Source organism: Gigantopelta aegis, chromosome 8, assembly GCF_016097555.1.
Source record: "Gigantopelta aegis isolate Gae_Host chromosome 8, Gae_host_genome, whole genome shotgun sequence".
NCBI classification, from domain to species: domain Eukaryota; kingdom Metazoa; phylum Mollusca; class Gastropoda; order Neomphalida; family Peltospiridae; genus Gigantopelta; species Gigantopelta aegis.
The window spans coordinates 73,892,466-73,905,922 of NC_054706.1; the positions used below are offsets into that span (position 1 = coordinate 73,892,466).

Sequence of the window (13,457 nt, forward strand, 5' to 3'; positions counted from 1 at the left end):
CTGACTGCAATGGTGTTTGTCATTGAGAATTGTGTATTATCTTCGTACTAGTGACTGCAGTGGTTTTTGTCATTGAGAATTGTGTATTATCTTCATACTAGTGACTGCAATGGTATTTGTCATTCAGAATTGTGTGTTATCTTCACACTAGTGACTGTAATTGTTTTTGTCATTCAGAACTGTGTACTATCTTCATACTAGTGTGTGTTTGTGTATTCCAGTCTGAACAGTGAGAACCTGACCCCCCTGGACGTGGCCGTCATGACTAACAACATCCCCATGGCCAAGATGCTGCTGCAGCACGGAGCCAGAGAAAGTCCACTCTGTAAGTTTTTATCACAGGGAACGCATTTTTTATAATATGGAATTTACTACAAGTTATTAATTTCTGAGCTGATTGTTTTCTAAATTACACACTAAATTAGAATATTTTTATTTCCCAAAAACTTTTACTTTTCTTCTTACATCAAACAAAACTGAAATTATTTACAAATAAAAGAAGGTTTTATAGGAGGATGGGATGGACTTTATAGGAGAATGGGATGGACTATAGCTAATTTATTTCATAATTTCTGTATTTAAAGTATGTTTTTACAAATGGCTACCTCTGTAAGTTTTTATCACATCTAGCTCATTTATTTCTAGTACTAAACTATGCTTTTATAAATTGCTACATCTTTAAACTTTAATATTTTTACTAGACTTGTTGCTGTTCCGAGTAATCAAACGTTCGAGAGCTAGGAAGTTTGTTTTGAGTTATAATCACACTTACTAGGCCCTTTCCTATATACATATAATATAATACTAATGGAAAGATTCCTGCACTAATAACACAATATGTAGTTCACTGATAACAATTAAATATTTCACATATTAATCATTAAAACACAGTATGGGATATTTTCAGAAGCCTAATTAGTATTTGTTCACCAAGTAAATATTTTATTTATTATATTATTTACCACACAAAATGTTTTGTTCAGTGGACCGCCTTGTAATAAACAGAACAAAGTTCTTGTTCTTTTAAGAGAACATTCATATTAAAACTTGTGTTTTTAATCGTATATCCCTCATTTTTTGTCACAATGTTTTGTTCAGTGGACCGCCTTGTAATAAACAGAACAAAGTTCTTGTTCTTTTAAGAGAACATTCATATTAAAACTTGTGTTTTTAATCGTATATCCCTCATTTTTTGTCACAATGTTTGCTTGCTGAGGCATTCGTAATATAAACAACCCATTTACAGAAACTTGTTAGTAATCTTCACAGGAAACCTGCTATATTTTCCCACTAGTAGCAAGCAACCTTTTATATGCAGTTTTCCACAGGTAGGACAGCACCAACCATGGCCTTTAAGATACCAGTCGTTTGGCAACAAAAGCTACAGAATCTTACTGAACTGTGATCCAACTTGAGTTGTTAATATAATAATCACTACATGTCACCATTTTAAAATAAAAAATCAACAACATTCATTTATGTTGACATCATGCACGTATATGTAGTGGTTTCATTTTGCTTTGGTTTGTCCCATTAAATTGTTTTCTATTTTGTTCCATTGATAGTTTGATGTCAGAGTAGGTTAATAATAAATGACAGACCTTTATGTAGGATGAGTGGAAATGTCTGACATATCACATTGTTTAATATTTAATACATCCGGCCTGCTATGAGATTGAGATATATTCTTTTTGAAATATTTTTTAGGAAAATATAAAACATCAAAAAGTTCTTACACCCACTTTTGTTGGAGTAACAATTTTTGTTGTAACAATTTTTGGAGAATTGAAAAATGTCTATATTCAAAATAACAAGAACAAATTAACAGTTAACCCTTTTAAACATTCTCTGTACTATGTTGGCCAAATGATGAAAAATCTCCATCTAATTAAATATGATTAATTAGTGTGTGATGTTATTTAGAAAACAGAAAAAAATGGCTGTAATGGCTGTAAAGTGTAATTTTGTTTATGCATGGTAAAAAAATAGGAAAATGGCGTATGTTAGGGTTTGGAAGGAGAGTGGATGAGCCTCATTAATTCTTTTCAGTACTTAAATAGCAAGTAGTGATATATTTTATTTATCTTGTTGCATTAACTGGGTTTGTGCACATACTTTATAATATTTTAGTAATCAATTTTGAAAATAATGTTGCATAAATTTTGCATTTGTTGTTTTTACAGCTGTGTTTAAAATATATTCTACAACATGAAAATCACATTTATTTTTGTTGTCAATAAATTTTAAACCTACATCTTTATAATATTTGACTAAAAGTACAGCATAACTTTTAACCATATTCAATTCAATATTGAAAGTAATTGTTTGTTCAATAGAATGATTATTATTGAAATAATCAGTTGATCCAAATAACTCATGTAACATGACATAAAAATATAATATTTTTGATAAACAAGTTGCTATTAATATATAATTATTATTATTGGTGCTGATTTTAAATTAAAATTAAAAATACGTTCTTTACAAATAATCTATGTGATACAACTTAATGAATGTGGTTTTAAAATTAGGTCAGTTTCTATAAATGCTTGTTTCAGCATGTTTAATCCAGATCATAGGTCTGGTTTTTCTTTCATAGATTAATGTCTTGAAAAGGCAATAGTCTTCTGAGTATGTAACCTATATAACCCTATACACATAACGAGAGAGGCAATAACATGGTCACTGGTCACCAGTGGTGGTCATTGTGTTGTAAAATGATTTCACAATATGAAGTGGCAAACCTATGGCCATTTTGAAAGTAGCAGACAATAAAAGTAGGTCTTATTGTTGAGAATTCATTAAATAAGTAACACATAACCTACTTCTTTTTCACATGGTAATACATGTATATCTGTATGCAATAAAAAACGAAAGCGAACAGACATAAAACATTGGTCCCATATATCTACATTTATTTATCTACAAGTCTGTCAGCTTGAACAGTGTTTCCAGGGGTTTTTTTAACAGATACACATCTAGTACACTGGCAAGATGGTATTGGTTGATTTTTAAAAAGGACATGTACAGTGTTTTATAAAGTACAGGGAACATACAATATTTCGAAATCTTAGGTAACCAGAAGTCGGTCAGTTCACTTGTTTGGTAGTAATAATTCTAAATTGCTCCTTAAATTATTTCTATCCTGGGTTGGGTTTCTGGCTATCCAGATGTGGAACCCAGGGCAAATATGCTTGAAACCTTCGTGGTATATGAGCATGGGAAAAGACACACACACACACACACACACACACACACACACACACACACACACACACACATATACAGTTCACTTGATTTTTACCAAGATAACCAATTGTTTGGTTATGTGAACTGTATTTGTATAAGCTTATCAATTACCTAAAAGTTGTATTGAATTTACAGTATTTCCTGCTGATATTGTAAATTTAAGCAAAATAATTTAAAATATAAAACACAAATATATTTTATTGCAAATCATTATGAACATAGTTCACAAAGTTCTCTTAAAGTTTCCCTAAACAACATGGCATTGTCCCTGCAAGTTGTTTTTACATTGTATTATGAAATCACAAAGTATAAAAGCTTAGAGAATTAATTAGGCTCTGGTTTCTTGTATACTTGATAAAGTAACAGTTCATAACAAAACCATTTGGCAGTTCATGTGAATTTAAAATTGTGTAACCCACAAGTGAACAGAATAACAGTTTTTGTGAAATACTGTGTCCAGAAGTACACTACCATGCCTGTTTAAAAGTGTATACTAGTATAACTGATTTTGTGCTGCCCCACGACTGGTATATCAAATACTGTGTCCTGGAGTACTGAAGTACACTACCATGTCTGTTTAAAAGTGTATACTAGTATAACTGATTTTGTGCTGCCCCACGACTGGTATATCAAATACTGTGTCCTGGAGTACTGAAGTACACTACCATGTCTGTTTAAAAGTGTATACTAGTATAACTGATTTTGTGCTGCCCCACGACTGGTATATCAAATACTGTGTCCTGGAGTACTGAAGTACACTACCATGTCTGTTTAAAAGTGTATACTAGTATAACTGATTTTGTGCTGCCCCACGACTGGTATATCAAATACTGTGTCCTGGAGTACTGAAGTACACTACCATGTCTGTTTAAAAGTGTATACTAGTATAACTGATTTTGTGCTGCCCCACGACTGGTATATCAAATACTGTGTCCTGAAGTACTGAAGTACACTACCATGTCTGTTTAAAAGTGTATACTAGTATAACTGATTTTGTGCTGCCCCACGACTGGTATATCAAATACTGTGTCCTGGAGTACTGAAGTACACTACCATGTCTGTTTAAAAGTGTATACTAGTATAACTGATTTTGTGCTGCCCCACGACTGGTATATCAAATACTGTGTCCTGGAGTACTGAAGTACACTACCATGTCTGTTTAAAAGTGTATACTAGTATAACTGATTTTGTGCTGCCCCACGACTGGTATATCAAATACTGTGTCCTGGAGTACTGAAGTACACTACCATGTCTGTTTAAAAGTGTATACTAGTATAACTGATTTTGTGCTGCCCCACGACTGGTATATCAAATACTGTGTCCTGAAGTACACTACCATGTCTGTTTAAAAGTGTATACTAGTATAACTGATTTTGTGCTGCCCCACGACTGCCATGTCTATTTAAAAGTGTATACTAGTATATCTGATTTTGTGCTGCCCCACGACTGGTATATCAAATACTGTGTCCTGAAGTACACTACCATGCCTGTTTAAAAGTGTATACTGGTATAATTGATTTTGTGCTGCCCCACGACTGGTATATCAAAAACTGTGGTGAGAGCTGCTGTCTCTGGAAAAGTGTATATAAAAGATGCCTTGCTGCTAATGGACAATGTAGCAGGTTTCCTCTGAAGGTTACATGTCAGAATTAAAAATGTTTGACATACAATAGCCGAAGATTAGTATTATTTGTGTTATCTTAGTCATCTTAATTAATTAATTGCTCTAGTGATGTCATTAAACAAAACAAATTTTACCTTGCTGCTCACCCATGGTTCACATTTTATTCTACATGTTGCAGTCACCGCAATATGTTTACCAAGCAATCACTGATGATTACTAATGTTGGGGATATGTTAAACAAAATATTTGTTTTCCTAATACAGTATTTGTATTCATGGGACAAATAAATGTGCAATCATATAATTTAAAATGTTGTGCATTTGTTATGTTTGTTATCTATAACCCAATCTTAGCACTGTGTGTATATTTGGAAAGAAATTTATAAACAAGATGTTTGTTGTGGCAGTGCGTGGAATGGGATAGGCATCTTATAACCAAGCACTTGGCTTCCTCAGCCATCCAGAATCTTAAACAATTGAGCAATTTTGTTCGCTCAGGAAGTCTTCATGAATTTTTAAACAGATATTCTATATACCTTTTTATTTATGTCTTTCAATGAAAGGGGGAAGAATCGATCGGTGAATTTTAAAAGGTGTAGGTTATTTCAAGTTGCTGTGAGATTATTTTAGAAAAACATGAATATTAATCTTGTAGATATTTTAAATATTAGCAAATTGTGAATGACGTTTCATTTATTCAGTAGTGGTTGGGTCTGGTGTGTGAGAGATACTGTTGAATATTGCCTCATGAATGAAAGTGGCTGTTTTAGAACACAGTTCGCCAGACTGCTTTGTAGAATGGTCTCTCATCACACATTCTGTCAACGTTTGGTTTATTTTATTGAAAAGTCATTTTCTTCAAACAGCGAAGAGTGTAAGTTTTCATTGTTAAGATGAGTTGTTGTAATGGATAAAAAAGACGTTGATTAGGAAAAGAAAAGGGAGGTTGCTTTAATGTCACATCAGCAGGATTATTATTTAAAAAATTATTATTATAATTAAGAGTTGGAAAATATTGCTGAGTTTCTTTTTCTTTTTTTTCAAATTTATTAAATTCAGAAATAAATATGGGAATGTCAGACAGGAATGATTTTGGTTTAGCATGTTTTTCAGTATGAGGAATATTTCCTTGAAAAAACATTTGAATTGATGAAATTAGAGAATATTTATTAGCCAAAGACTAAATATTGTAGCCACTTTGTATAAAAATTGGCAATTAGCTAATTTAGCAATGGACAGGGTGAGCCCTGGTCAGGGTCATAGCCCACTGTTTAGTCAACAGTAGGTAGTTGTCTAACATAGTGTTGCTGACACCTTGTATAAAAACAAATTAAAAGAGAAACCTGCCAAATTGGTTTTCATATCAATTTTTAATCAATAGATCTTATATATGCACTCTCCTCAAAGACAAGATAGCACAAAGCACAGAATTTAACATACATGTTGTACAGCACTTAGCTGCATATCAATTTTGTTTTATTTTCGGTTTTATAAAAACATACCCAATTCATTTCCTCAAAAAAAAAATCCTGTATTGAAACATTAAAATGTCTTCACCAGGAAACTGTGTGTCTGACATGTTTGTTGTTGGTTTATGGGTTAGGAAGGCGAGTGTTTGATCTTGTGTGTTGTTTGTTGACAGTTGAACGCGGTGATTGCCGACTAGATCGACTCGAGATGCTGGTTGCCGAAGCCGAGAAGAAAGTCGTGGATCTCACAGCGGTTGTTCTCAACGGCTCATCGGGAAATGTCAACATCTCACCCGCGCAGCAAAAGGTAGATGTCTTTACATCCTATCAGTCAAACATTTCTTGGTTTTTTAATAATAGGTATTTTGTCTGTTTGACACCCAATAGCTGAGGTATTTTTCATGCTGGGGTGTAATTACACATTATTTAATTCATTCATTATTTTTTACATTTCTTTTGTTCCTATTGTCCCTATCCTTTGTTTTCTTACTTTAAGATTGGGTTCACTTTTCCTCCCATTTTGACAGAGAACCTATGTTGTAAACATCTTTTGTGGTCTCTCTGTTATTGTTTTCATTCATTCACTTTTTCATATATTCATTCATTTTAAAAGTAGTTTTATTATCCTCGGATCATTTCACAATATCAACATTCGGGAGACAGTTCATTGTCTTACACAAAAATGCTTCAAAACGAGAATACGTTATAATATACATATTTCATGTGTTTTGAACAATGTAATAACGTAATAATACGTTATAATATACATATTTCATGTCTAAGTGTTTTGAACAATGTAATAACGTAATAATACGTTATAATATACATATTTCATGTCTAAGTGTTTTGAACAATGTAATAACGTAATAATACGTTATAATATACATATTTCATGTCTAAGTGTTTTGAACAATGTAATAACGTAATAATATGTTATCTCTAAGTATGCACACTTGTCTGTAAACTGTTAGAAAGATACTCAGGTTATAGATCACCTTTATCTCTCAAACACTGACAGGTGGCTACACATCTATCATTCTCCATGCACAGTCAAACATGATATATATGGCACCATGCTTAACATGCACCTGGCTATAATGGGCAGTTTCAGCTGCCTCTTCTGAAAACCTAGGGTGTTAGTCATAGATTGTAGTGTGATGTCTCCATTTTATACTTTTAAAAAATATATTATTATAACTGATTATGATGGGATTTTGTTTGAAATTTCTTTTAAAGTGTTAGCCAACATTGATTTGCTTACTTATTATAATATAAATATGTAATATTAAAACTTTTATTAAACTTTTATGTATTATTAATCAGCAGATTAATGACTGCAACATTTAGTAATTTTTATTGACAATAAGATTATGTATTTAGTAATGAACTGGAAATTATTTTCAGATATTTTTCAAAGCAATATTTGATTCATGTATAAATACTTTATAAATTATTTAACATATATTTCTTGTAAATAATAGTTTGTTAACATTAATATGGCTTTAATTCTGCCTCACAACTGGTTTATAAAAGGTCATGGTGGGTGCTGTCTTGTCTGTGGGAAAGTGCATATAAAAGATTCCTTGCTACTAATAGAAACATGTATCAGGTTACCTCTAAGACAACATTTCCGAATTATCAAATGTTTAACCATCAATAACGGATGATTAATAAATGAAGGTAATTTAGTAGTGTCATTAAACGAAACAAACTTTAACTCTGCATGTACTGAAGTAGAAATGCTAGCTCCACAATCATGTCATTGTTATTTGCTAAGCAGGTTGTGTTTTTTCACCTGTGTAATTTACACACTGGAAATTAAATGTTTGTACAGTTCTATCAACTGTCTGTGTGATATCTTGGCATGAGAACTAAAATTGCATTGAGTGTAGAGGATTCAGTTCGGGAAGACTGCCACAACTAAACACTTGTTCATTCTTCATCCATGGTATGTCTGCCAGTTTTTACAAATCCCACACAGCAGATTTCTCGCTTGCCCTCCCCACCCTTCAAACATGTGCCAAATAGGAGTATACCCAATTTTTTATCACTTTCGGGCAGTAAGAGCTTAGTCTGTTTTTAGAAATGTTTTATTAGCAGTTGTCTTTTACCGAGGAATCATCTAAGGTTTACAATGCTGGTGACAGTGATTCATGAGTGCATGTCATCACAGCTATATTTATTCCAGTGATCTATCCAGTACTGGTTTCAATTTAGTGAACTAGTCTGGGAGTGGCAGTCCTCTATTGAACAGTGCTAAAAGAACATATTGTCCAGTAAGGGATCTCCTAGGGAGTGGCTGTCCTCTGTTGAGCAGTGCTAAAAGGACGTATTGTCCAGTAAGGGATCTCCTAGGGAGTGGCTGTCCTCTGTTGAGCAGTGCTAAAAGGACGTATTGTCCAGTAAGGGATCTCCTAGGGAGTGGCTGTCCTCTGTTGAGCAGTGCTAAAAGGACGTATTGTCCAGTAAGGGATCTCCTAGGGAGTGGCTGTCCTCTGTTGAGCAGTGCTAAACGGACGTATTGTCCAGTAAGGGATCTCCTAGGGAGTGGCTGTCCTCTGTTGAGCAGTGCTAAAAGGACGTATTGTCCAGTAAGGGATCTCCTAGGGAGTGGCTGTCCTCTCTTGAGCAGTGCTAAAAGGACGTATTGTCCAGTAAGGGATCTCCTAGGGAGTGGCTGTCCTCTGTTGAGCAGTGCTAAAAGGACGTATTGTCCAGTAAGGGATCTCCTAGGGAGTGGCAGTCCTCTATTGAGCAGTGCTAAAAGGACGTATTGTCCAGTGAGGGATCTCCTAGGGAGTGGCAGTCCTCTGTTGAGCAGTGCTAAAAGGACGTATTGTCCAGTGAGGGATCTCCTAGGGAGTGGCAGTCCTCTGTTGAGCAGTGCTAAAAGGACATATTGTCCATTGAGGGATCTCCTAGGGAGTGGCTGCCTTTCTGTAGATGAGGCATAGAGATTCATAGAAGCAACAACTTTTTTGCCAAATGCCCATTTGACTGCATTGTGTGGAGATACGGACTTGATCGTATCATCTATAACAGTTTTGTTATTCAGATAGTTAGTCCTGTTTCAATTTCTAAATCACATGCTGTTTATCATATTTTGAATGTCACTCTTTCCATGTTTGATATCTAAAGATCACTGAATAGGCCATGTTTCTTTTCATTTCCTTGTGCAGTGCATTTTGATACCTGTTTTGACTAGATATTCTCCAAATTATCCTAAAGGTTTTAAAATTTCTGCATTTTATATTGATTTTGTTCCTATCATATATTAATAATTAAAAAAGAAAAGGCTGAGGAAATCTCTTTGGAAAGGTTATCTAACACAGTGTTATTCAGACAACTTATAATTGAGGAAAAAAACATCACAACCAAAGAGCAAAACCAACCAGGAAAATAGTTACCAGTTATTAAAAATATCTTGCCTATACTATTTAGTGACATTACCAGAAAGCGATAACTCCAATCTCTTTTATAGCAATACTTGCCAACCATGTTGATATTTTCTGTTTTATGCACATAAAAAAAAAAAATCTTATTGTGTTGAGTTTGATATTAAAATAAAGAGTGTGTAGAAATGTCTACTGTTGCATATTTATGAATTCAGTGAATAGATAATTTATTGTAATCTTTATTATAGGAGACGGAGAATCAACTTGGTGACTGGGAGTATCGCCATCGGTTACTCAAAAGAATGAAGGCGGGATATGACCATGCTAGTGAGTGGATATTATTGACGGTTTCTCCGAGCTGTGTAATTGAGTTACATGTTAAGTGACAGCTGGGTACCACCATGTTGTTTGTACAGTGGAACTCTTCACTAACAGTATTATCTTTTTATGTAGATTTCACTTCATATAGGTTTAATAGAAATGTATATCGTCTCGGTATATATTATGACGCGGTATGTATTTTGGCGTGCTATCTTTAAATAGTAATTGTGCGTCACCAAAGAAAAGCTATGACGTTAAATGCAGAAAGTTTTGTTGCACAAATGTTTTTTAAAGCAATGTTTAAAATTTGCCAGTTTGTGGTAAGTATAAACAATTAAAAATACCATGTAATTAAAAGTACTATTTTCCATAAGCACTTTTTTAACATACATAAACATCCCTCTATCTCCAAATTTTCACAATTAATTTTACTCACCTGCTTCACGAAACATTGTTGTCTGCTACTAGTGAAAGAAACACACAAGGCAATTAGATCACCCCTATGTCAGTCTATTTTTATGGACGTCTGAATGAGTCCTCTGTCCTTATTTTACATGCACTGCATATTGGGTCAGGATTACATGACGTTCAAAGTGCATATTACATCTTAAAATAATACCTATTCAATATGAATTGTGTAGTGGACATTGTTTATTATTCAAAACAAACAAAAATACTCTAGGGTTGTCAGATTTACTCAACCCTATCAATGTACAAAAAGTGACTAGTTTGCACAGGGCTTTATGGTTTACATGTGACGATAGGGTTAACATTTATTTTATGGTGTTATTTTTTACATGTATTATTAATACGGAATTTATGGACCACCACACATCGTTTCCAGTTGTTTCAAGTTATTTTTCTTGAGTATTGGTCAATCAGAAGTTGTCTGGATGTTCCGTTTCAAAATCCATACTACATCAAAAAGGTTAGAATATCACAGTATACACAAACTAAAACTAAAACTAAAAAACTATATATTTAATTTAATGTTTATATTTTAATTATATATATACATTAGGTTATGTCTGTCAATAATAACAAGAAAAACATTGTTATTTTTATACTACGCGAGATCGTTGCTTATCCGCGCCAAAACCCATACCACGAGGATATTTTTAATATAAATGTTTACAATTGTTGTATGTATTTTTGTTGGCTATGCTCTATTGTTGTGGGTAGTGAGTGGAAAACATGAAAATATCATAAAACAAACATTTAATTCTATATTACATATTTTAAACTACAGCTACCTGGAGAAGACAAAGCCTAGTTAGTTAGGCAAACTGAAGTCCAATCCTTTTGTTTGTGCAATAACATGTGTTTTCAATCAATCTAACGTTAAATCTGGTATCTAATGTACAGCTATATCGACACATTGTTTGATTATACAAGGAAATCTACTGCCACCACATAGGCTACTACTCCTACTAAAAAACAGCCAAGGGATTTTTATATGCACTTTATCAAAGACAGAACAGTATGTACCATTTCCTTTGGCATCCCCAAACCTAAGCCTCTGGTTGGAATGGGACATCGATCCCATGACACATTGCACCTCTGCTACTTCCTGTCCTGGATTTGATTAAGATATCTTTAACTGATCTGTGGCACTTCAGTTGTGTCATCTCCAGTTCCATCTATCCCTCTACAAATGCTAGATAAAAAATTGTCATAGTTGGTGTCCAGTCTAGGTAAAAGTCATCTCCAGTTCCACCTATCTCTCTACAAATACTGGATTAAAAGTTATCATAGTTGGTGTCCAGTCTAGGTAAAAGTCATCTCCAGTTCCACCTATCTCTCTACAAATGCTGGATTAAAAGTTATCATAGTTGGTATCCAGTCTAGGTAAAAGTCATCTCCAGTTCCACCTATCTCTCTACAAATGCTGGATTAAAAGTTATCATAGTTGGTGTCCAGTCTAGGTAATAGTCAAAGTTTGTTTTGGTTTATAACACCACTAAAGCACATTGATTTATTAATCCTCAGCTATTGAATGTCAGACATTTGGTCATGGTGACACATACTCAGAAGAAACTACATTTTTTCAGTCTGGGAAAGTGCATACAAAAATAAAAATAAAGAGAAAAAATGTGCTCATATAGTGAAAGTGAGTTTCTCTTTTTAAGCCATATTTAACCATTAACAAAAATATTAACACAGAATTGCTCCCCATTAAACAATGTGCTGAGGTGTTTGTGTTTCATATGTGGAATACTTTGTTCTCTATCATTATGTAATGTAATGTTCCAGATCTTTTGTTTTGTTGCAGGATGTGATGAGCAGTTGTACTCTTCTAGTCCTTTTTTGTGATGTTACAGATGTTTTATTTGTGATGTTACAGATGTTTTCTTTGTGATGTTATGGATGTTTTTGTGATGTTACAGATGTTTTGTTTGTGATGTTACAGATGTTTTGTTTGTGATGTTACAGATGTTTTATTTGTGATGTTACAGATGTTTTATTTGTGATGTTACAGATGTTTTATTTGTGATGTTACAGATGTTTTGTTTTGTTTGTGATGTTACAGATGTTTTGTTTGTGATGTTTACAGATGTTTTATCTTGTGATGTTTACAGATGTTTTATCTTGTGATGTTTACAGATGTTTTGTCTTGTGATGTTACAGATGTTTTGTTTGTGATGTTACAGATGTTTTGTTTTGTGATGTTACAGATGTTTTGTTTTCTTACAGGACCTCCTGACCCTCCCACCAACGTGTGTCTGTGTGTTACCAGCAGTTCGTCTCTTCTAGTCAGTTTTGGAGAACCGCTCAACCACAACGGGTCCGTGGTCACCAAGTATAAGAGTATGTAGCCACTTTGTAAATTAAATGTGTGGAGTGTGTCAGCTAGGCTGTAATTAAATGTGTGGAGTGTGTCAGTTAGGTTGTAAATTAAATGCATGGAGTGTCAGCTAGGCTGTAATTAAATGTGTGGAGTGTGTCAGCTAGGCTGTAAATTAAATATGTGGAGTGTTTCTTTTTCCTCTTTAGTTATTTTTGTGCTTATATCCAATTAAGGTTCAAGCACGCTGTCCTGGACACACTCATCTCGGCTATCTGGACTGTGTCCAGGACAGTGGGTTAGTTGTTAGTGGTTAGTGAGAGACAAGTTGGTGTAGTGGCCTTAAACCTACCCACAGAGTCGTTAAACTTGCTCTCGGTGTGAACCGGTACCGGGAGTCGGTAAAACAAATGTGTGGATTATTTTTCTGCTAGGCTAAAAAGTAAAATGTAGATTGCATCTGCCAGGCAGTATCATAAAACTGAATATTACCCAGTTATGTGTGTCATAATTCATGTCTGGAAGGTATAATGATTTCTGTGGGGGATAAGAAGGTGGGAGGGATTGCTTAATAAGTAATATTCTAAAAATATTTTTCCTGTCTATGCTCAACAG

At 33.9% G+C, this 13,457-nt stretch overlaps 1 protein-coding gene across 1 annotated transcript in view; it reads left to right on the forward strand.

Annotated features, from left to right (window-relative positions):
- LOC121379230 (ankyrin repeat and fibronectin type-III domain-containing protein 1-like) overlaps positions 1-13,457 on the forward strand; it is a 43,764-nt gene that overhangs the window by 13,392 nt on the left and 16,915 nt on the right. Inside the window, exons 4-7 of the mRNA XM_041507744.1 lie at positions 222-325; positions 6,515-6,648; positions 9,985-10,063; positions 12,752-12,865. Coding sequence (XP_041363678.1) covers positions 222-325; positions 6,515-6,648; positions 9,985-10,063; positions 12,752-12,865 — 431 coding nt within the window. The remainder of the gene's footprint in view (positions 1-221; positions 326-6,514; positions 6,649-9,984; positions 10,064-12,751; positions 12,866-13,457) is intronic.